The sequence below is a fragment of the Phalacrocorax aristotelis genome, unplaced genomic scaffold, assembly GCF_949628215.1.
Source record: "Phalacrocorax aristotelis unplaced genomic scaffold, bGulAri2.1 scaffold_34, whole genome shotgun sequence".
Taxonomy (NCBI): domain Eukaryota; kingdom Metazoa; phylum Chordata; class Aves; order Suliformes; family Phalacrocoracidae; genus Phalacrocorax; species Phalacrocorax aristotelis.
This window is the reverse complement of record NW_027441361.1, coordinates 723,413-748,460: the sequence shown is the minus strand read 5'-3', so window position 1 is coordinate 748,460 and position 25,048 is coordinate 723,413. Positions and strand designations below refer to the sequence as shown.

General features: G+C 46.6%; 1 protein-coding gene across 1 annotated transcript; it reads right to left on the bottom strand.

Annotated features, from left to right (window-relative positions):
- LOC142051427 (protein ELYS-like) lies at nt 1–25,048 on the bottom strand. Its single transcript, XM_075080561.1, has 25 exons — nt 24,928–25,048; nt 23,466–23,719; nt 20,515–20,695; nt 19,520–19,727; nt 18,131–18,247; nt 17,085–17,169; nt 14,948–15,098; nt 12,375–12,507; nt 12,106–12,287; nt 11,571–11,632; nt 10,626–10,730; nt 8,818–8,908; nt 8,641–8,730; nt 8,334–8,478; nt 7,829–7,833; nt 7,468–7,563; nt 6,607–6,700; nt 5,008–5,131; nt 4,822–4,878; nt 3,462–3,608; nt 2,083–2,270; nt 1,767–1,911; nt 1,559–1,672; nt 400–547; nt 1–314 (listed from the first exon to the last, which is right to left on the bottom strand). Exons 1-25 carry the CDS (start codon nt 25,046–25,048, stop codon nt 178–180), a joined length of 3,180 nt encoding a protein of 1,059 aa, XP_074936662.1. The 3' UTR covers nt 1–177.

The following is a 25,048-nucleotide window of genomic DNA, read 5'->3' as shown; positions in this document are numbered from 1 at the left end:
AGTGGGAAGAGATCACTATTTGATCACACAATCAAGTCTAGCAAGATGTGTACACCAATAGCTTGATGGTAATCATTGTTTTAGTTTCAGCTCTCTTAAATTCTCTAAACATATTTACCATAATATAAATATATGTATTTTGCATAACAAACATCATCATAACAGAAAAACTCTCTCTCAACTGGGTTTCTGCTCATTTCCTACCCATAACTCTCTAACTTTGGCCAACACACGACTGCTGAAAGGTGCCCTTGGATGCACATTTCCTGCATTAGCTGGTTTTGTTACTGTCGAGAATGGCTTTGGTCTTGCAGCTGTAAAGCACGAGGGAAAAACGATCAGCCTTGTGCAATCAAAGCGAGGGTTAGTTGTGCGTTATGTTCCCCCCCTAAAAATTACCTTCTCTTGGTCCGGACGAAGGCAGATGGTAAGGCTTGGCTCTCTCTACAGCCAGCTGCCTCTGACCTCTAGGAAGGGTCTTGCCGTGCTGGGCCGAGAGAGAATTTCTGGCAACTGCTCTCTGTCTCCAGCGAGGAGCACGATCATTCTGGTGAACAAAAAGCGTAAAGCAAGAAGTTTCACCCTGTATCTTTAGCCAAGTGGAAGGAAGACTAGAATAATAGCAGAACCTACAACTTTAAGGTAAAACCATGCCGGCACCCTGCAGAACCTCATTCTGACACACTTGTCAGCACCCACAAGTTTCACGTGGCTGACAAAACAGCAGCCTTTCCCTTGTTTTTCCTGAAACGCCACTGCCCCAGGTGACTGAATCTCCAGGGCAGCGGCGGGTTACGTTGGACAAGAGGAAGTGAGGATTAAAATGAGGAAGAGAAAGCTGCCTACACACCCCTTCCCCCTGGATGGAAGCTTTCAAATGCAGGACCTCAACCTTCCAGAACCACCCCATAAGTTTGCTTCCCTGGAGAACTATGGTTCCGGAAAGCAGCACATGGATCACAGAACCACAACAGAAGTTCACATAACACAGAATTTGATATGGCTACTTTGAGATACAGAAGTTAGGTAAGAATTTCTGTCCAAAAAGTGGTAAAATGAAAGCTGTGGAATTGCAGACCTCACGCTATAACTTGAGGAAATAATAAAAACATCAACCCATGATGCAAATGTTGCCTGTGGGTTGGCACCCAGAGCTGCGTGTGAGATACAGGAGATGACATAAACCACACTCTTCATTCCACAGTGACCCAAACAACTTCCAATAATCCGAACCCTACATAACGTATGTCCCTGAATATCTGAATGGTAAGAGTGGCTGACAGGAGATACTTATTTAATCCTCAGACACAAACAAACTGTTCGAAGTGGAGTCAACAACAGCCTGGAACACAGAATTTCCAACTGCACGGGGTAGCTCTGGAGTAGTGACACATTCTGTTCAACTTTTAGGTTCAGCTGTAACGTAAGGTGCAGAGGCTTATTGCAAGTATTTCAAAGAAGGGTGTGATAAAGAAAGCAGGATTCTTACTGAGCGCTGTTAAACCGGTCAGTAACCCCTGAGAGAAACTGGCACACTTGGCAGGACTTTTACGCTTACCATGAGATGAACGTTCGTCGCCTGGGTCAGCCGTGCTGCTGCCATACAGTTGGCACGCTGCAGATGCCGGGCTAAAAGAATTTCATGAATCCGTAAAAATTTCTCCAAACACTTCTATGAGAAATAACACATTTTAAAACATATATGATGACCCTGCCTCTTCTCTTGGCAAAGAAGGGATTCAGATTTTCCTCTTGCCCACACTTACTTGTTCAGAGTCTGTGAAAGGCAGCCTCAGGAAGTCTCCCACTAGTCCCATCTCCCGACAGATGTCATACATGTCTTTTAATAGCTCTTCCTCCTTTAACTGAGCGGTGTCTTCCTGCAGCAGAGCCCAAGCCTCCGCCATGCACCTGTAGTTAATTTTTTGAGATGTAAAGGTGTATTAATAGTATAACTAAAAAGATGCCCCACAGTTATTGTGCTCAAAGTTTAAAGGAAATTTAGGGGATTGTGATTTCTAGTGTTTGTTCTCCACCTTTCACAGTATTTCAATGCCAAAATGGTGGCAGATATTTCTTTACCTATTGGACAACAGCACAGTGAGGAAAAGTCGCTCTTCACAACTGCTTGCAAATGGTGGCTTCATCACCTGCATGTATCTGAGGGCTCGCCCATGCTCTCCTTGGCACATGAGGGACCGAAGAATTCGCACGTGTTGCCACGACACAGGTTTGGTTGTAGCTGGGTGAAAGAGCAGGGCCAGGGAATTCTGCAGAAGGTGGAGATCAGGTTTACTAAGATCACAGAATCCCAGGTTGGAAGGGACCTCAGCAATCGTCTAGCCCAACCTTTCTGGGAAGAGCCCAGTCTAGACAAGATGGCCCAGCACCCTGTCCAGACGACTCTTGACGGTGTCCAACGTGGCCGAGTCAACCACGTCCCTGGGGAGATTATTCCAACGGTGACTGTCCTCAGTGTGAAAAATTTCCCTCTGGTGGCCAGTCGGAATCTCCCCAAGAGCAACCTGTGTCCATCCCCCTTGTCCTCTCTATGGGACTCCGTGTAAAAAAGGGAGTCTCCACCTTCTTTGTAGCTACCCCCTAAGTCCTGGTACACGGGGATGAGATCCCCTCTGAGCCTCCTTTTCTCAAGGCTGAACAAACCCAGCTCTCCCAGCCCATCCTCGTATGGCAGCTTCCCAGTCCTCTGATCATCCTGGTGGCCCCTCTCTGGGCCCCTTCCAGCCTGGCCACAGCCTGTTTGTATAGAGGGGATCAGACTGGACACACAAGCACACAACAAAACTGTTCAAAAGTTTCTTCAGTAAGGGTGAATGTCCCTGATACCGGACAGGTAAATATACATTCTTTACTACTTGCAGGAAAAAAAAATCAGTTAGCCATACAGAAAAAAACCAGAGTCTTTTAAAAGGAGTGATTCACACTCGGCTAGGGTAACCAAATCCCCATAGGAAAACATCACTTCTTATAAATACAAGTTATTCTCCCAGACAGGTTGTATTAAAATTGTGACAGGCAAAGAGCAACCCTCAGCATCAGAAGGAACATGAATTAGATTGAAGAGTCACTTTTGCGGTCTTCTGTCTCAAATCTTGCTGCCAGGATGGTCATTTGACTATTTAAAGTACCCAAACCACTGCTTTTGAGAAAGCGCTCGACTGCTCTGCTGAGAACAACCTGAACAGACGGCTTTGGCAATTCACATCTCAAGCATTATTAACGCTGACTTCTTCATTGTCTTAATCCATTTCCTCTCAACGTAATTAAAACCAAACTGCAGATCATCACGTATTGCTGAAGGTGCTGCTGAAGCAGGATTACAAAAGAAGCTTCCCATGTTTTATCACCTGTTATTAGCTAAGCACCAGGGTTTTAAAGTCATTTGCTAGATCATAGCCTTGCACTACAACGTATGCCTAACTAAACTGTCACATGCTTACTTCATAGTCCTTGTGGTCTAGAAGCCAAAATCCTTGGATAAGCTTAACAAGGCCCGAAGGGATGGCAAAGGCAGCTGCGAAGGAGTCGACGGAAGTTTCTGTTTTGTTCGGAAAGGAATGTATGATGTCTAGCAGCAAGTAAATTGTCTGATATCAAGTATCTAATTAAGGCTAATAAATTTGCAAGACCAACAATTTATCACATGAAATAATATTATTCCTATGATTAATATAATAGGAATAAATAATAAAAGGAAATAAGAATATCATAGTGGTAGGACGCAGAAAATACTCTTGTATTAGTCTTGCCGTTTTATGCTGTTGCAACGTGAAGATAGTCAGGCCCTAACAACAAAATTGCATTCTGAATAAATAACCAGAAAGACAGACTCTCTGATTTCTCTAAGGCATTCAGAAAGGTTGCCTTTCGATATTTAAACAGTTCCGTTGGAAACTCAGGCTCCCTCTTTAGTCACTGGAGCCACCAGCTGGACATTCAAAACATGAGAACGGCCAATGCTTGATTATTAAAGCAAACAAATTCTACAGTTGGTTTCTTCCCTCCTTTCCAGCGTATATAAAACAAGTGAAATTAGGGTGTCCTTACAGCACAGCTTAGCTCTGAATGATTAAAACTGGATTTAAACCAGTATGTGGATCACTCATCGGCAGTGTCACTTTCTCTTTCTGACAGCTGGTTTGGGGGGTCTATTCTCATCAGAGAGCTCCGGGGTGCAACAGCTTTAAAGCCCCTGCTCTCTAGGCTCCCCTCTCGGCTCAGGCAACAAACAACCAAAGCAACACAGTGTATTTCGGCAGCTTAAAAATTCAGTTTCTGCCCAATGGCTTTTCCCTTCTCTCTCTCTATTATTCTGTGTGCCTGCACTTGTAACAGCACAAAAGCAAGCCCTCTTAGCTGTGCTGGAAAATGGATGATTTCAGCAAAATCAGGTCCTGGTAAACCGCTGTCAGAAATCCTTTTGCTCTGAAGCAGCACATTCTAGTGCAGCGCTTGAGGAAGCAGCTGTTTGCTACAGCTATGGGTGCTTCAAAAATGAAAAACAGTTTACATTTTGAGAAAATCTAGGGGAGCTTTCTACCTTTAACATTGCTTAGTAGACCTGTTTTCTCACATCAGAAAAGACTTTGCAACAAAACATTTTAAAAATTCCTAAAAAATCCACAGTACAAAGAAATCAAACAATGCTTCTGTCTGCGACTTAATTCTTAACTACACGTGTTCATCCGCAGTGTGTTTGAAGCACAAATTAGAAAATGCATCGAACACGTAGGTGACAGACATTTCAGACCCCTGATGCGCGTATACTGGAGGTGTAACAGAAATAACTCCAAGGGATACGATTGCATGTTTGTGGCTTTCTTCAACACCTTCTAGCAAATAGAGCTCCAGCAGTGCCTGGAATGAAAAGGTAGAAGCTTTCTAAAACTCCTCTCTTTGAGAAATCATTGGCTTTGGGGGAGGGCTGGGCTGGGGCTGGGGTTTGTTGTGGCTGTTGTTGTTGCCTTCAGCGAACACAACACTCACCCGTAAACTAGGAGGTGGGTATTTCCCCGTTCCTCCTTCATCTCTCTGCCACAACTTCTCAACTCGGTCTCCTAACTGGGAAACCATCCCATCGACCATCAGGCAGTCAGAGTCCCATTTTCTTCTGGAACAAAACCTAGCGAGGATTTGCACAGAGGAAAACACTAATTCCAGCTTCTCGGTGTCACAGATTTCCTCCAGCCAAAACAAACCCAGCTAAAGCTCCCACGACTCCAAGAAAGGAACAAACAGACAAAGGCATGATCGTGACTTGAAATAGACTGGAAAGAAATTTCGGAGTCAGGTGAAAGGTGCTCATTAGATCCTAGTGAATTATTAAAGGAGCTCCAAATAGGAATCCAAAAAGCTCCCTTATTAAGGGGAAAGTTGCAGCGACCTTTTAGTTTTCAGGTTTTCTTTTGTGCCGCATTACTTGTAATACAAGGGCAGTGTGAGCAAAGCTAACCCAAACCCCACGCCTCCAGTGGGAGCGTTCCCACACACAGCGGTGAGACCACAGCACGGAAATGTCAGGCTTTGGTCTCAGCACCTCGCTTTTGTTACTGAAAAACAGTCACGGTCAGAAAGCTGAGCCCACAGCTGAATTCTGGTATCACCTGAAGCAGCACGTTTGTGCCTCTGCACATGCCATCACAGTGACGGAGGGCTGGCCTGTTAAACACGGCATTGCTCAGAAGCCCATCGCAGGCTCCTGCGGGCTGCGACGCCGGCCTTTCATTTCCCGAGGAGGACGAGCAGAAGCAGCACGCTGGAGGTGGTGCTTCTAAGGAGCCCGTGAGCCTGTACGAGAGTTACCTGAGAAGGACGCGCAGGAAGAGGAGCTTGAAAGCCAACGCCTGACATAGAGCAGCTTCCACCTGGGCTCCTCCTGCTGCACCTTGTTCACAGTGCCACAGCCACGGCTACTTGAGGACTTTCTTTAGGTTACAGAACAGTTGCCAAAGAAAAATCTGTTCTCACCTAACCCAAGGCACATCACCATTATGCTCGTGAGCCAGCCCAGGAAAGGGAGTTCCCGTGAGGAAGGCACTTTTATCCAGTAGCCAGGAGCGCGCTGGCTGTGCCAGCTGCATGTGACTCTGCCCATCTCCTTCAATGACACCGCGGTGCTTGGGAGTAGGAGATTTGGGCCAATCCCCTTATCGCCATCTATCACTGGTCATTGAGAGAGATTATTTTTCCTTTGTGTTTTTTGTTTTTTTTTCCTAAAACATGCTTTCTTCTGTGTCCAGAACAATTGCTCTGCAAAGGCCGTGCCTTGCTGACCTGGCCGTGACTGATCCTGTCCTCACCACACGACCTTTTCCAGTGGTAACAAATGACACAGAATTGCCAGTGAATTATGTGCACGTCAAAACAATGATGACACCAACAAAGGGCACTAAGCAGAGGTATATATCAACATTTCAACACAGGAAAGGAACCTCTCTGTTCAGCAGGACACACGCATCACTCCAGTCAAGAGTGTTGCCAGCAAACGCATGAAGCATAGCAAATACAGCTGCTGATGGAAAAGCCACTTGCTGCCGCTTCTGAATTTGCAGCGGAACTGCTCTAGAGCTTTCCTGCACGTCCTACCTTGATAAACGCTCCAGTTTCTGTCGATGACCAGCATAGTAGCTCCGAATCAGAGGATAATTGTAGAAAGGTCTAGAGAAACGCATCTCATCACCTACAGGCAATAAATAAGAAGTAAGTTAAAGAAGTCATATCACATTTTCAACCTACAGTTTTTGACTAAAAAGACAGAAGAACACACAAGCTGAGCATCAAAAGCACAGGCCAGCCTCCGACTTTGAAAGAAGCCCATCCTCCTTCTGCCTTTGCTAAAAGAGACCTACGACACAGGAGTCAATTCCTCCTTGTCCTAAGTGCCATTTCAAGCTTACAGGTGATGTAGCATCCAGAACATGTAGTGTCAGCTGAAGTTCACTCTAAAAAAAAAACCCCAGTTCTCAAAGGGAATGGGTTTTTAAACATGTCATGTGAACATGCGTAAGACAGTTAAGGCTGACAATAGGATTTATAACCCATCCAAATGATGAACTATTTCCAAGGTGTATTTTTTCCTCAAACAATCCGTAAAAAGTTCAAAACACGCACGTCAGGCTTTTACTGTAAAATCAAGCATTCCCGTGTTGGTGCTTTAGGAGTTACTTGTTTACAATCCCAAGGATTTCAAGCTGTGGGCACGAGCAACTCCTTCACTCAGAGGCTTAGTGCTGTTTCTGAGAAACACCCCGGAAAGAAACTGCTTCCATCATTCTACACGACGGAGTTGAAAAAACAGTGAAATCTCTATTTCAGCAGCAGAACTTCAGCATCTGCTGTCACTGAACCGGCACGACTTGGTATTGATGAAGCCTTGACAAAACCATGGGGAAGCACGTGTTCATAGGAAGCACTGACTGCTACAGATGCGTGACAGTTTAGGCTTACCTGAGCCCTCTGGCAGGAGACGGGACCCACAGAACCAGAGGACCACTCGTGCATACAAAGCTGCGAGGCTGGTCACCGCCAGCTTGTTTGTCAAGTCTGCAAAACATGAAAAGAAGCTTAAGAGGACTGTTGGTGTGCAATTTCTTTTGTTTTTTATAAAACTCCCCTCATTGCACTAAAGAGAAAGTAGAAAAATAACACGGTAGGAATCTTTGCCTGTGCATTTTCCACTCCGTATCACTTCCTTAACTGAAGAAAAAGCCCACAATCACAAGCAACCCCTACAAAGAAGAAGATTCACTAAAGGTTTAATAAAAAAAAGTGAAGTCGGAACTACTAAATCCACTCATGGATAAGGCACCTGTTCTTCACGTAGCAGAGAGGTTTACTCTAGCAAAGGGATTTTCTCTTTTCTCCTCAATATGCCAGGAACAAGTTCTAATAGAAACAGCTACAGAAACTCATGCAACTCACTTCACATGTTACTCATTTAGGCTTCCTCTCTGATTTTAGTAATTTCCAATCCAATATTTGCATGCAATTACGCACTGCTAGCTGACAATCAAAGGGAGTATTTGTCACAGTGCCACATCCCGTTGCTGTAATTTCAAGCCGGGTGCTTGCACAGCTCCTTGCTGAACGCAGCCTCCCCACCCACTCGCACGAGCTCCCCAACAAACTCGTGCCCTGAACTCAACGCGCGTTAAGTGGCAGCCCCAACCCCTCCCATTTAAGCCCCTTCTCCCCGCTACATTTGACTTTCTGCCAATCAGCAAAACCAACAACAGCTCCTCTTTCCACAATTACAGCCCCAGCATCGTTCCAAATCTTCATAAGACACACCAGAGAGTTAGAAATACTGTGACAAACCTTTTCCAGCGAGCTCTTGTGCCTCTGTTAGAAAACAGTTTAAGACTCTGCTAAGGTTGCTCAAAAGCAACTGGCGGTGCTGCAGAGCCTGTAACCTCTCCGGGTCAACGGAGTTGCAGGAGCCGTCAAACAGCGCAACACCTTTTCAAGAACAAGTATGAAATCGTTAGCCTACAGAGCCATTTCAGAGTTTCAAAGTGCACTTCCAGATCTGCGGGCAAGACCATCTACCAGCAGATCACTGAATAAGCTCAACTGGAAAGACTGATTCTAGGTTTGCAGCATGGCTGCACTAGTACTCACAGATTTGCTCAAATGCGCCTTTTGTATAGATCACTCTGCTCCACGTCCAGTCAAGGGCCAACTCTAAATTAGCAGCAGAACTTGGCTGCTCTTTAAAAAGAGAGAACAAAAAAGAAATGAATCAAGAATTCCAAACGAAGAAACCATGCAACATAAAAACCACATAACAAGTCTTACCTTTAGATGTCCAAAGCTTAATGCAGCCAGTCAGAAGCCCTACAGAACCTGTCTGGGCAGCAGCTGACAAGACCGCCTCTAACTGCTCCTCCTAAAAGTAACAGGCAAAATCAAAGGAGAATCCTACCTGCTTTCAACATCCAAACCACCAACAGTAAGTGCTTGTTTCTAACTCTACACTCACTCAGGCATCACAGGCTGGGCTGCTTGTTGCTTTGAGGAGCACATGGAATTTTTCCCCTGACACGACAACTTCCCAAAGGCTAATTCTAATCTTTATTTGCATGCCTCTGCATTATCCTCTCAGTTTACTGCGTTCCAATTAACTATTCCCAGCAACGTGCCCTGCTTATACCCATGGCACATGGGGTGCAGAGAAGTTTGCCATCAGGAATGCGCGAAGGGGCCAGAACAAACAGAACTCTGCAACATTTGCATGGAAGCAGTGAAGCCAAGGTCAAGCAGCTTTCCAGGCTATGAAGACATGAAGGAGTTACGACACCCCAAACATTAAGTTGTCATTTCCCAAAACGACAGAAAAGAAGTGAAACATTGATGTTCTAATAGGTTTCAGTTTTAGGTGCTTCAAACACTGTGTTCTAATGCCGTGGCAATCCTTCAGAAGGGCAAAGCACAGGCAGGCACAGACGTGCACTGTTAAGGAGTAGCTGAGTGCAGCTGGTGTTCTGATACTTCTTCCAGGTGAAATGATCATCGAAACATAGAATCATAGAATCCTTAAGGTTGGAAAAGCCCTCTAGGATCATTGAGTGCAACTGTCAACCCAACACTACCATGTCTCCTAAATCGTGCCCTCAAGTGCCACGTCTACATGTCTTTTCAATACCTCCAGGGATGGTGAGTCCCCCACCTCTCTGGGCAGCCTCTTCCAACGCCTGACCACCCTTGCAGTGAAGGCATTTTCCCTAATATCCAACCTAAACCTCCCCTGATGCAGCTTGAAGCCGTTTCCTCTCGTTCTATCGCTAGTGACCTGGGAGAAGAGACCAAGCCCCACCTCACAACAGCCTCCTGTCAGGCAGTTGCAGAGAGCGATAAGGTCTCCCCTCAGCCTCCTCTCCTCCAGGCCAAACAACCCCAGGTCCCTCAACCTCTCCTCATGAGACCTGTTCTCCAGACCCTTCCCCAGCTTTGGTGCCCTTCTTTGGACACGCGCCGGCAACTCTATGTCCTTCTTGTCCCGAGGGGCCCAAGACTGAGCCCTCAGCAAATTTTCCTTTTTAGGGCTTTTGCTTTTTGTTTGCTTGTTTCTTTGGCTTTTTAAGCACATTCAGAAGTATCTTTCCCTTCTAAATAAAATCATCACATTCAACGCCATTTCTACACATTCGAATACACACATCAGATTTCCATCTTTTTCTGAAAACCAGTCTCAGACAAGGAAACACACCGAGTACAACTTACGGTGGCAAACAAAACCCCAAACCAAGCTTCTTGCCCCTAATTCTGAGATTTGTCTTACTCACATTCACAAGCAATTCCTGCTCAAATGCCTAACAAGCCTCTGAATGATCTAGTCTCAATTCAGCAAAGGGTATGACAAATTTCTGCATTTCCCAATTATTTCCAACGTGGAGCTGACATCAGATCACCCAATCTGAATGGAAGAGCCTACATCACGCTTGCAAAAGAGACAGCCTATGGGCCAGGCCAACCTGCCAAGACGTTCATGTTAGCTACCACACTGTGCACAAGTGCTCTTTGCCCCAACGCACCCCCACAGATCTGGTGAGGAATCCAGTAGAGAGGAAGATGAGGGCAGGGAAAGCCTGCTCTCCCCTTCCTACTAAGTGCTCCTCTGCCTGATGACTCGCTCGCTCAGCATTTCGCTTGGAGCCTGCCTGGGTGAAGATGGGTTCTTCATCACAAATGTTGCATCTCTCAGGGAAATCCTTCAGAGGAGAGAGAAAGGTTGGTGCCCTGCAAATGGGAAACCTCTGAAGGAGGGGGGTGAAGTCACTGCGGTGGGATAAAGCAGAGAGAAGGTGGTGGGTGTCACGAGCTAAAGGTGACTGAGGTGTTGCAGCAACAAGAGGGCAGTCCCAGAGGAGTCAATTGGGCACCTGTAGCACAAGGCAAAGGCTACAGAGGTGAAGATCTGCTTTGAGAGGCTGCAGCAAAGCTGACCGATGAAGGGAAAATACAGGGAAGTCATCGGGTAGAGCTGCCAACAGCAATTGTTTGCTGCAGCTCACTGCCTTGGAAGCAAACGGTCAGGTATAGTCCCGCAAGCGGATGTTCGCAGCCACTCGCATCCGAGTGAGACACCCCCATCGTCAGGTCCTGCACGGAACCTAATGCTTTGAGAGACTGACGGGGGGGGAAGGTTGTTCTGAGGGAACGATGCTTCCTTTTCTCCGTTCTGTCCTCTTTTCCAAGGTAATCAGGGATCAAAACCCGAACTCAGGACCACGCAGGCAGTTGCACTCATTGATGAGAGAGAAGGAACAGCTTTCCCCGACTTTCTCTTCCTGCTCCTAGAGCAGCGCTCTCTTCCTTTCTAGACATTCAGTCCCTGATCGTGCTTCAACAGGAGACAACGGTGGGTTTACACTCCCAAGAGGGGACCTCAAACATTACATTTGATAAAACTGGTAGGGTACAATTGCAGTTACGCGTGTGGATGGGCAGGAGGAGCATTAAATGGTCCCTGACACCGAAAGCAGCGCCATGGAAAGCTTAGGAAAGGTCCATCTCTTGACATTCTCCATAAAGATACAGTAAAAGATCACCTCCTTCCGGAAGCCGCTGCACGTCATATGAACAACTCCAGAGCTCAGCAGGCACGTGCCATCTGCAGAGACAATGAACGTTGGACAACATTCCGTACTCTCACCGTGATGGTAGCACCAGTTTACATTTTTGTCACAGCAACCTCTGGAAAGGTACAACTGAGTACCCGTTCTTCTCATCACATCACTTACAGCCTTTTTTAGAAAAATAATGGCTGAGTCTAGAGATTTTCCCTCCGGGGCTATCGAGGTGCTGCGCTTTGAGCTTCAGCCCAGAGTCATTTCATTTGATCACCAGCACCACCTCACGGGCTGCGTTACAGAAGCACCCAACCCCCAGACCCAGCCGCCTGTCAGGCAGGTGTCACAACAGCACACACTTGGTCAGTACAACGTCATCAGAGTTGGGTGGGTGGGGGGTTGGGGTGTTTCGGTTTGGTTGGGTTTTTGCGTGACAAACAGTGAACAGGAGAACCAATAAATGGCATTTGAGCTCGTTTAAGCTTATCACTATTCAAAGCCGTGTAATACCTACCAAAATTATAGGTGCTTGGATGAAAACACAGCTCAGGTTGTGGATAAGAAGGAGGAACTCTCCAGCTTAGGCTGCGCTCCTGCACCACAACATCCAGAAGGAGGTTTGGAGCAGTCGTGCTTGTTACAGCGTCCAGTGACCACAGTGCAAAATAGGGGCAGTCCTGAAGGGATTCTTCTGGCCTGAAAGAAAACAAGTGCAGAAGCTAAACGCCGACTTTCCAATGAATTATGGGGAGGGATACTGAAAACAGCTTCATAAAAACCTACCTTAGCGAGCCTGGCATTTGAGCCTGATACCAGCAGTCAAAGTCAAATACACCCAAATAAGTAGATGGTTTTCCCTGGCCGCGTGTATTCACTTGCCAGCTGAAGACTGAGACACTGGTGCCAGGAGATATGACTGGAAAAGACAAGACATTGTTTCTTAGTGGGAGAAAATACAATCTATCTGACATTTTCAAAACATCACTTTCTATTTTGGATTCATTCTGTTACGTCACTCATGAAACGCAACACTTGACTAAGAAGAATTTTAACAATGTACACCATAGCATCACCTCTGTGATAGGTTTCAGTCATGCTGCCCCCCTTTGCGAGTTCAACCTGTATCCGTCCTAAGACAAATCCAATACACAATTGTCAGGTAATCAAGTTTCCCATACAGTAAGAGTGCATCAAGATGGTTAGAAAAAAACAAAAACCAAAAACCAACCCACCACCCTAGGAAAACATACATTGCTGCTTTTAGAAAGCATACAAATTCTTGTCATATACACTTGATCACTCAGCTGGCATGATTAATTTCCAGATTCGACTCGATTACGAGTGTTACGAATAGCTCCTTTCCAGCACAGTCAGAATGAAAGAACACAATTATCACACAAAACAAACACCAAAACCCAACCCCAACAAACAGGAGATTGGAACAAAGAGTTTAACATCAAACATTGACCATGTTACACTCGGGTTCTCTCAAGAAGTGGCATGGTCTGTCGCCTCTGGGGAGAAGGCATTCTCCAGATGTGAGCAAAGTGGGGGGTGCATCCTTTACCCTGACAGAGCAGGGAACCAGGAGACAGGTCATTTGGCAAAATGGGTCTCTGTTCTCTGCTGAGTTCATCAGGGCTGCTCAGGGAGCCTCCCACACTTTACTGTGTTTCATCGTGAGCTTCTGTGCCCTTTCAGTTGTGTGAGCCGCTGAAACTGCCTTTGAAGATGTCAATTAGTTTCATAAATCAGAAGCCAGCTGCATTTCTAACCTCAACCCACATCCAACAGAAGCTCATGTGGGCCTACAACTTGAATAGTTTCTGGATAAAAGCTAATGAGGAGCCATCAGAAAAATGACAAGCATTTTTCCATGCCTCAGACTTCATGAAAAGGGGACCGAAAGGGCCTTTTTTGTTGGTTTTGGTTTGGGTTTTTTGGCGGGTGTGTGTGTTGTTTGTTTTTGACAAGGTTTTAGAAGGCCCTCTCCTCAGAATCGTGACACAAGTGGAGAAAATCCAAAGGGGTTTTCATTAGATTTTGACACGCTGTTGTTAGAGGATGGCACCCCAAAAGAGGTGGAAGCTGCCTCTTCAGGACTAAGTCAAAGCTAATAAACACAAATAGCCTAGAAAGTCATGCCAGTGTCATCTTTGTAACAAGCAGACATAAGTTAACGCCAGTAAGAAGAGAGGGAAGGGCATTCACACACCCAAACAAAAGGCTGTGAAAGTTATCACTGCAGCCGGCTCAGAGATGTGCTCAGAGCATCACTGGATGTGCAAACCCAGAGATGCACATCTCATTATTGCAAGGTAATGAAAGACACCAGAGGAGTTTTAACTGTCGGTCCGGACGAGGGAAGCCAGAAGCTATTGCTTTAAGAGCTTGTAGGTGTAGGAACCTATTAGACACAGAGAGGGCAAAGTGCACAGGCAGATCATAGACTCGTAGAATCATTTAGGTTGGAAAAGGCCCTTAAGATCATCGAGCCCAACTGTAAACCTCATACTGCCAAGTCCACCACTAAACCCTGTCCCAAAGCGCCACGTCTGCACGTCTTTTAACTCCCTCCAGGGATGGTGACGCCACCACTTCCCTGGGCAGCCTGTTCCACTGCTTCGCAACCCTTTCTGTGAAGAAATTTTTCCTAAGATCCCAACTAAACCTTGTGCTCTAGACCCTTCACCAGCTTCGCTGCCCTTCTTTGGACACACTCAGCACCTCAGTGTCTTTCTCGTAGTGAGGGGCCCAAAACTGAACACAGGATTCGAGGTGCAGCCTCACCACTGCCGAGTAGAGGGGGACAATCACTGCCCTACTCCTGCTGGCCACACTATCTCTCATACAAGCCAGGATGCTGGTGGCCTTCCTGGCCACCCTGGCACACTGCCGGCTCATCCAGGTGGTTGGGGAAGGTATCAAACAGATCTGGCCCCAACACCGAGCCCTGGGGAACAGCACTCCTGACCGGCCGCCAGCTGGATGCAGGTGCAGGCATAGGTTGGAAGAGGGGAAAAAAGAAAGTTGAGGGAACATTCCTAAGCAATGGAGGGGATGATCTTACTGTTCAAAGACGAGAGCTGGAGGAATAAAATGACTGACAGGCGTTATAGAGGTGACCCCACCATACATCGCTACAGCATGTCAGCAAGCATTGAAGGGAAAAATAGGGTTTATTTTAACAAGTCCCACAGAATTTCAGCACCCAGTTTTTCCTTTGAAATAAGCCCAAGAAGTTAGTTTATACAGAGACTTAAGACTTTCAGGCTGTGGGTATGGAACAGCATTCATTGCTTGGATGCCAAAACCATTTAGTTTAGAAAAACCAAACAGGGACATCAGGAACAAACCTTCATCAACGCTGCCTTCTCTGGCTGCGCGGTTGGGAAAGATTTCTACAGCCCGACAGCTGAGTAGTTTGGTCTTGCTGCTCTGCCCTCTCAAGGGAAAGGCTCCGCCCGCCAGATCCAACCTGTACTTTTCAACACAGGATGCCAAACGCTGCGGAAAAAATCACAGGAGAGAGAAGGGTCATTCTGAGAGAAAAGCAGACATTACACCTCAGTAGGAAAGAATGTCTATGTCTACTAGAACCTGCATATTGTACTGTATCTCTCCCAGGCACTTAATCTGATGGCAAAGAGAAACTACAGCTGACAAGCAAGAGAACTGAGTGTCAAACCGTAACGGGTAAGTTTGGCTGTAAAAGCTTTGCACATTTTCAAAACTGAGCATTTCCCTCACAATATTGGTTCTAAATGTGTTTTGCAGAATTCCTTGCACCATCCCGGTTTCTTCACAAACCTACGTATTTAGCTACAAAGGGAGATCTGAAATAATGCCATACATAGGCATGCAAAGCGCTTTGTTCCATGACTTGATCACAGAACTGATGAAGTTAGAGGAGTCACGGCCTTCCAGCAGCCAAAGCTCTCTTGCGAGGCATTATCTATAGGCACACACCGCTAGAGTGAATGCCCATCCCTCGGGAGTAGCCATGAGAACTTCTTACTGAGTCACACTCTTCTCTCAAACCACGTCAGCTCCTGCCAGCTCCTCCTCTCACCTCCTCAGGGACTAAAGGGTGAAATATGCCTCCCTTCCTTCACCAAGTGCAGCCAACAGCAAAACAACCCGGCGGACATGGCATGCACGTGGGCAAGGCGTTTAGGATCACAAATCCCTACAGAGTCAGCAAACTACTTTGAGACCTACAGAAACTCCAGCAGGATTGTGTGGAACCTCTGAGACCACCATTTGCTAAGCAAGCATTGACTGAAATACTGTCTTTCCAAATACAGCACTTGGTCAAATGATCTACCCTACAACACATGGGCGTGTGGATTGTGGACAAAGAGCAGCTCTACAATTAAAAACCAACCAAACAAAACCAAAAACCAAGCAGCTAAAAGTCTCCAAAAACCTACCAGAAAATAAAAAAATTGATTGTACCTCATTCTACCCAAGTTTCCTAAAGTTTCAGAGCTCTAGAAGGAACTGGCATGAGCTGGCACGAGACAATCCATTCTCGTATGACCTGATATGTTACATTTAACTCACCTACTCTGAGAACAGGCAAGCTTTCTCTTAACCATTCTAGGAAATACTACTAATAAATATCAAGGATGTAGAGCACAGATCCTCTCCTACTGCACCTCAACAGGAAAGACATGCTCTGAATTAAGATTACTTTCCCATCAAAAAGATTTTGCAAGGGTTTCAGGCATAACACTGAATAAAATTATACGTTCTAAAAACGCATCTTCTATCTGTTAGATAACAGAGAGGTAAGGCTACTTCATCTCTATTTTAAACACAACCTCTTTGGAGCCACTTCTAAAAATTTACATATACTTTTTTGACCAAATCAGACCACTCTTTACTGTATTTGCGTATTTTGCTGGCTTCAAGAGCAGAGTTCATAGGTAACGCAGCCAAAAAGTAGAAAGAGTTCTCTTTAGAGCTACTAAGTTTCAGGACCAGCACCGAAGAGACCCTGCAGGTGAGCATCATGTGAAGTCCTGCTGACAGAGCTCAAAGGGAAAGCAAGAATTTAAACCTGAAGACCGGAACAGAATAAAGCTGTACGCCCATGTTTTAAGGAAGGGAGACAGACAGAACCTTATTCAACTCTGCAGTTTGGTTAAACAGAGCTACTCAAAGCCCTGTCTTCTCTTCCTACATGCCATTCACTTGGTGTTTAAATGAAGAATCATTTTATTTGTAAAAGCTGCTGCCTCTTCAGGAACTGAATTTATACGGGCTCTTTGCAGACGGCCCTGGCTGGAACACACGACACGGCGGTATGAAATTGTACGACTTCTTTTCAAAAAGTATGGACAAAGGCCGTGCCCAGGAAGACTCAGCAAAAGATTCTTTTTAAGTCATCTCTGAATTGTCATGGTCAATATTCCCCCTGCCAACTTCACTGATGCTCCCTTAGGGAAAAGGACTCTTTCCAGCCTTTCACGGATGTGCACGTCTTACCTCGTACATGACTTGTCCTGAAGCCAAGCGCCTCCTGTCTGCGAACGCTAACTGCAACAGATGTAAACTCACGGCATCGCCTTCACTGGAAAAGGTATAAATGATGACATTTGGTTACAAAGCTGCTTTATAGTCCTCGTTACCCTTTCCTTAGATCTAGGCTGAGGTTTCCTTAATAGCATTGTCTGGCTCAAAAGAAAAACAGCCCTTCCCAAAACCTGAGAATTGGTCACATTTAGCCACCAAACCACAAAGGAGGAAATTTGGACACTAACAGCTTCTGGGGCAAAGGCTACCCATACAATCTGGAAGCTTCAAGGTGTTCTATGGAATAAAAATGGTTGGGAACAGTTCTTCGCATTGAAGAGCTCGCAATCAAAACTGCTTTACAGTCAAACTGAAAAAGATTGCCACTCCATGAGCAGCCGAGCTGAGTAAATAGCTTGCTGATGCTGAAGGGGGCAGATCTTTCTCCCCTTCCCTTCCCACCAAAGCTCCAGTCCCTCCCCTGCACACACGGCACCTTCCACACCCTCGTTTCAGTCATTAGCCCAGCAGGAAACCACCGACTTGGCTGCTGAACACCTTCCCTGCCAGCCGAGCTGAGCTGGCTCACCAAGGCTCAGGCTGGCACCAGGGAACCGGCCATGCTGTCACCTCCTCCTTTAGGGGCAGCAGGCTGGTGGATCCGCACCTTTAGTGCTCTGGAGCTGCAGCCTCCACTGCGCTCCATGGTATCTTAACACCACGGTGTGAATATCAAGCAAACCATGAAGCAGTCATCAGGAAACAAAGGAAGCCATTTAAGAATGCCAGCACAGAAATAGAGCCACTGTCGCTTTGCTGCCTTTCAGCAGGGAGGAACTAGTAGGTCCCTCTTCATCCCTGTTACATCCTGTACAAATCGCACCGTCAGCTCCTTCCATACCGGAGAGAATCTCCTGCACGGCTAATTCAACAAAACAAATACATGTGGGTGAACTCTAGGTGAACAAATACTCAAAAAAAAAAGAAAAATCAGTGGCCGATAGTAAGCTTTCATTCACCTTTCTTGCGTCGACTGAACAGCCCACAAGTAGCAACAGTTGCGAGGATCATGCTCAGGCTCTTGAAAAGTAACGGCGCAGACAGGAATCCTTCCTCCTTCAAGCTGACAGTGGTGCCTGCAGGGTTAAAAAAACCAAAGAAAGCAGGTGAGCCTGGTGGCCCTGCCTGTTTGTAGAAGGGGAGAAGCATCTTCTGAGCAAAGAGCCCCTGACGTGCTTCTCCTCAAGGCACAGAAGGTCACACTCCCGTCTCAAACAAGGGAGTCACGGGAGCGACTGCTTTTGATGCAACAGCCACGAGGTGAGGAAATTACTGTCCCTCACGGGCAATAACCTGGCTTTATCTCCTCCTCTGCCTGCGGAGCAGGAACATGAAAGATTCCTTCAGCTGCCAGGCAAAAGATTCTTCCTACTCTTGTCGCCTGCTTCAATATTGAACTGAAAATGCAGCCTCTCTTCTGCACAAGCTGAAAACAGTGCCAAACACCAGTAGTGTCTTGTTTCTTTACTTGGACTATCTAAAGCGTTTCTCCTCCAGACTTCTGAACCTTCTTTGCACCTTCACAATCTATTCTTGCCACCTCACTATCCCTCCACTCTTTATTCATGCCGCCAATAGTTCCCGGTGAGTCACTGCAGATTTGCTTAAGTGAATCCTGATCTGAATTGGGTCAGATATTCCAGGGGGGATTGCTCTTTGGCAGAGCTGAAATCATCTCCCTAATTTCTCTGTTGCTTATCCCTTGACACGACCCTTATTCCACCTCCAAGTGTTCCAAGCAGACTTTCATTCCCATGCATCGCTGCCTTGGAATGGGTCAGTCCCCTCTTTTGGTCGAGGCTGAAATGTGGGAGAGAATGTCTTTTCAGCCACAGATCAGCTCTTGAGCTTTCATGTCTCACTCCTTTTAACCTGGACGCTTTAAAGAATATTATCACCACAATCCCATCATTAACATACTTCAGCCTTTCAATGGGTGCCCTCATTGCAGGAGCTGGTTCTGAGAAATAATGTCTACAATCTCTTTCATTGAAACACACACATTTACTGCTGTCACTGAATACTGCTGGTGGAACAAACTGCCTTATGGAAAGCAGCTCTCTCACGCCCTAACTGCTTGACAGAACCCAGAGAAGGGAGCTTTCCGCAGTTCCTCAGCCCACAGGCACAATAAGGAGAACAATCCCAGCCCGCTGGGGAGAAGGCGGCCCACTGAATCCAGGTATGGCTCAATGGTTACTTCAGAAGGGGATTCCTAAACACTCCAAGATTACACTCCACATTTCCCTCCCTGAAAAAGGGCTCTTTAAATTAACAGACTTCCTCCTCAAGCAGAGCCTTGAGAGCCCTGCACCTCCAGGCGTGACCAAGTGCAAAGGCCGACTTACTCCCGCTGCAGAGTTTTCATATTCCACAGTGACAGGGAGCCATCGGAAAAACCCACGGCGAGCTGGTTGCTTCTGCTGATGTAGCACAGGGTCGATATTGCTGTTCCTGAAGAACACTGTAACTGAAGGCAGAGATGTCTCCCTGCTCTGGTCACGGTTGCTCTTCCTTGTGAAACGCCAGCAGCAGCTCTAGTGACAACTGCTAGACCTGCACGCACAAAACCACACAATAAAGGAATGCGTTATGCCATTCAGGTTGCATTTGAAACACTGACGTGACAACATGTATGATCTAATTCTACCGTCCCTGGCAAAATACCCATTGATGCAATACTTTGTCTGCTCTTCCCATTTTGTACGCATTCAGAGCACATAGGAACTCTCTGACTGGACAGGTATCCTCACTCCTATTTCAAAACCAGGTGAAAGCGAAACCTCCATAGACAAATTCTTCCTGGGCTCTGCACATCAGGAGTTTGGGCCTCATGGTGAAGCTACTTGAAGTGACACCAGCTCCCGAGGCCACTCTTGTAAGAGCAAAAACAGCGTATGCAATCCGAGTACACCAAGTACAGGTTCCGTTTGGTCAAATGCAGGGATTTTGGTAAGGCATATTTACTTTAAAAAACAAGCCTAAACTTTGCCCCAAGTCAATGAACAGAAGCAGAAGAACATTCCCAGGAAATAGGGCACGTCCGACACACCTTCCTGTCAGGCAGCTGCACCGACTCGGATGGTCAAATTCCTACCCCTCACTGGCGAGAGTCACCGTGACAGAGGGACCCTGGTGGGAGGGGGTATTTGTAACCTTAGGAGGAGTATGAAGCCACTCCCATTTTTAATCCATTCAGGACTAGACGATGTCAAACCGCCACCTGTAATCAGCAGCCATAAACGTCTGCACAGCAGTAGCTTCAAAGTGGGATGCGTGTTGGTGATTTAAAAGACTCAAGTTTTCTTACTTTTCCGTTCAAGTTTAGAAACCGCAAGCTCACCCGATGGTTCATTCTCCCTCTGACTGCAAGAGAGATCATCCAAACCAAGGTCCACCACAAGCAGATGACCAACATCTGTCGCCACCGCTGCCACGCCACAAAACCCTTGCAGAGCCTGGTGCAGGTGCCAAGGCCTCACGCTGGCTCCTCCGGGGTTAGTTATGGGCTCTACAGCAGTTACCTACAGGAAAACTACAAGTTAGTATTTAAGCTCTTTGACAAGCTAAATAGAAATCACTCAAAAGTGAAGCCAGAACCAGCCCATCAGAAGCAAGAAAGTAAATACAGGGTTGTAAGACTTAAAAACACAGCATTGATCCCAATTATATCCAGACAAAACAAACAAACAAACCAACCCCCAAAAACGTCCGGTACAAAAATCCGTTACTGCCTTCCGTTTACTGGGTTTCCTGCAGGGATTTCGCTGAGCTCACTCCAACTGCAATGGTGCAGTCTATTATCACAGCTTACCAAGTTCCATTTTCTACTTAGAAACCATTAACTCGAAGACAACACAGAAAATCCGTTAAATGCAAGAAACTTGACCATATTTAAGGGACTGGAGTAAGAAAGACCAAACTCACTCTCGCTCTCCCACGGCCCCCAGCCCGTCAGCACTGGGATACAGCCCACGCCTTCTTTGCCAAACAGGTATTAGGGCAAATCTCGGCTCTCAGTCAGACGCGGCAGCGGCCAAGTTGCAGGGGAGACACACCGCTGCCACGGCAATGGAGTATTGTTACAGATAGTGGAAGGGAGATACCAGCTTAGGGAAAGTTACACCAGTCCTCATTTAGAATCAAAAGAGCAACCAGGGAAAGCAGAAAAGTTTTCAGTGCCGAAACAGCGGCAAAAAGCCCAGCAGCTGGTTCGCCAAAAGCCAGCTCCCGCTGAGGAGAAGCGCACGCTGCTCTGTAACACGCGGAGCCGCCTGCCAGCAGCTTTAGTACAAGGCCCTGATGAAGACAGACCTTTCAGCACCTGCAGCCCCTCCCGGGACAGCCCTGGCTGCTCCAGCAGAGACACCAGCACGTGAGGGCTCCTGCACTAAGGCTCCACAACAAAAGAACACGGGCTGCCCTTCAGCCTCCTTGCATAATGTCACACAGTGACACCAGGGAGCTTTACATCAACACCAACCTGTTACACGACAATGGAACAGAGCAGTGAGCACCACAAGGATTCCTTTTTTTATATATATTGGTTTTTCTCCCCAGAGGTGGGGAAAAATTGACCAAACCTCCAAGCCCCAAAGTTCTCTCCTCTCCCGTATCAAGCACTTGCTGTGACTGCGCTGCCTGGCAATCTGCTACAGAATTTACCTTTCCTTTGGGCCACAAGAATTCTACTCCTAGAAGTGCCCGCAGTAATTGACACAACTTTATATTGTTTCACACTTCCTGGAAATCAGATGAAATCTCCAATCTTCTCAGCTACTCAAAGCACCACCAAAAGTGCGTTGATTATTCGAATTCTTGCTGCTCCAAGCCTTGATGACTCTCAGGAGGAAAGCAGAAACACTGCACATATCGTGCTGCAGAACCAGCCAAAGTTCCCGTGTTGCTGTTAACTTTTTTTCTTTTAAGGTCTCGTTTTGTTGTTGTACAACTGGCCCCAAATCCACCTTTTCCACCTTTGCATACAGGTTCCCAGTTTTAACGCTTCAGTTTTCCCTGTAGAAGCTCCTGGAACTGCCTATTTTCCCACGGCACCAGGCACTGGCTTTGCACACTCTCCTACACTGCTGCCAGCTCATTCTGGGAACGAACGCAGAAATCCTGTCTCAGCTCCCTCACTCTGCATGCTGCCCTTCTGCCTCACACAAACCAGGAAGAGTGGGGAAAATACCATTCCAGAGCTCTGAAACATGCAACCGTTATAAACCAATTTAATACCATTAATATTTTCAATTCGGGTTTGCTTTTACAAGTCTGAATGGCTGCACGTCTATGTCAGCACACAGCTTGCCTTTCCATCTCAAACGCTGAGATTTATCAGGACGATCGGCAAACCCACACAGCGGAGCACCAACCCAGCTCAGCTCGTTAGAAATCACCACCACACAAACGCGCACTGCCAGCAATCACACTGTAGCGCTACAGACAAACAAACCCCGCCTGGATTCTAGCAAGTCAAACCCAATCACGCTCTGGAAAGCTGAGTAATACAGAAGTATTTATCTGTCGCAGATTCTAAGGTGGTAAAGATAGAGTGAATCTTGATGTTCCATTACCTTAAGGTGACTCTTGTCTACATTCAGATAAGGAGCCGAGGGGAAAGGACGTCATTTGAGTTTATGGGTTAGAGAAGGCAGGGAAAATTAGCAACATTACACCAGAGTATCCCACCGGCACAAGCACCATATGCAATAAGCAGAGGTTCAAGGGCTTCAGGCTGAAAGTCAGTCTGTAACCACCTGCCAGGTAACGCAGTGAAGCCTGTTTTTTCCCATCCTAAGTCAACAGAAAAATGTGCTTTGCTCTAAAGTCACCTGCTTGCTAGTCCCAGACTCCTGGGAATGTGCCGAAGTCAGCTACAGCACAGCCATGGAAGTCTGAGATATTTTAAAGACAGTATTTCTGACATAATGAACCATTCAGGACATGTATGTTACCAACACTTGAAAGGCAGGGTGAGGACGAGGTCTTTGTCACTCTGGCTAAAAAAAAAGGTAGTTTTCAAGGCCTTTTTGTCAAAGTGGAGAATTAGGTAACTACGTGCTCTACTGTAAAACCAGAAAACTTGTTTGACTCTCTCAGCAAACTCAAAGGATAACGGTACCGTTAACCCCACCATTTCACATCAAGGTGCTCTCGACTGGACACTCTGCAGTGACAGTATGATGACACAATAGAGAAAATGGACGTCCTAGCAAAGAGACGCTCCAAAGCTGCTCCTGAAACAGCGTTATGCAGCACCTGACAACGTTTCCCCCATTAAAAAGGACCTACCCTTCCTGGCAGAACTACTGCTGTAACCACGCTTGATGTTCCAAGGTCGTACAGGCAGAGAACACTTCCCTCTGCTTCTCTCAAGCCAACCAGCAGCCCCGTTCCCGTCTGCCAGGAAACCTCCTTCACCACGCGGATGGTGGGAGGCTGCTCACGGGCTCCACTGAAACGGTGTGCAGAGAGCCGCTCTCCCGTCACAGCGCTCACGACCTCCAGCTGAGGGCCACACGCCAGCCAGGCCAGCCCATCTCTCCCTGGAAGAAGAGAAAAGGCTGGCTAAAGCAAACTCCCAAGAGAGGGTTGAAAACAATGGGAAAATCACAATCACTGCCCCTTTGCTTCAACAGAAGTACCTCACAGAGCAAAAGAGGCTTACCCAATTCCGGTCGATTATTGAAAATCACCCACTGAATCCTCAACCAATGCATCGTAAAATGAACCACCTTATTATTTTGCATTTGGACTTGTCATTCCTGCACTGAAGAATTCTGGTTGTTTGGGATAAAGATTACAATAGATTGGTCTCTAGTCTTTATACCATATTCAGCTTGGTTTTGCTAGAAATCATCTAAATACATAGGAGAATACAACTCCTAAAGCATATACTTCAAATATGGCAAAATCTCAGCCAATTCTTTTCTAGTTTACTAACTTTGCTCGACACACGCCTACTTTGGGCAGGGATTTGGACTTCAACAAGGAATTACCTTAAAATGGGCACTGCGGGAGCCAATTTCAACTTTTACACACGCTGATCACAGAGAGAAGTTAGCACGTTTAGTTTCACTGAACTACTTCCAACACAAAGGGAGTATTAACTCAACTACTGCACTTACAGTCACACAGAGAGATCCTACATGGTCTTCACAGGCGCCCGGACACCCAGGCAGGCCCCCAGCGCTACCTTCAGATCACCGACAAAGTCAGCTACCTCATCTGCTCAGCCGCTCTCAGCAGCTCTCCCGGGACACTCCTCTGCGTCCCATTAAATACTCTGCAAACCTGGCTGCAGCGCCTAACAGGGCTTTCCTCTTCCTTCTGTTTTTAGTCAGGCTAGGAAAGAAAAAGCAGGGGGGGTTGCCTCTCTAACACTGTGGAAGAACTAGTTCTGCACGGGATGTTATGATGGTACAAATAAATACAGCCCAAAACCACACCAGGACTTTTTTGAAAACTGCCTTTCCTTCAATTAGAAGTTGAGGAGGGCTCACGGACTTGCCCGTGTTATTTTAATAGCTCAAGACTGGCGCAGGCTGTTGTCCTTTCAAAGTTTAACTCTACTAATGTTTTAATGTTAACATTTTTCATCATTTTGTCATAGTTCATCCTTTCTGTTCTCTCAAAACCTGACGCGCCTGAGCAGCACCAACCTGACACAGCTGATACTGTGACCCCGTGCCTCAGGTCACCTCCAGGCAGTAACAACTTCACAGCAAGACCCAATTTCAAGGAAAAGGCTCACCTCTGGAAAACCGCCCACGCAGCACAGAACCTCGGGTGAGCTCATCTTCCCCAAGAGCCTGAATGGTCACCTCGGGAAACTGCAGCAGGCTGCTCGTTACCTGAGCCACGAGGTCTCGCAT

What these genes read in the sequence shown, in the direction of transcription:
- LOC142051427 (XM_075080561.1), bottom strand. Translation starts at nt 25,048, where the DNA reads ATGCGAGACCTCGTGGCTCAGGTAACGAGCAGCCTGCTGCAGTTTCCC. An exon ending in TCCAAGCACCTATAATTTTG is followed by an intron (nt 11,633 to 12,105) that starts GTAGGTATTACA and finishes TTGTCTCTGCAG; the next exon opens with ATGGCACGTGCCTGCTGAGC. An exon ending in TAAGCTTTGGACATCTAAAG is followed by an intron (nt 8,731 to 8,817) that starts GTAAGACTTGTT and finishes CTCTTTTTAAAG; the next exon opens with AGCAGCCAAGTTCTGCTGCT.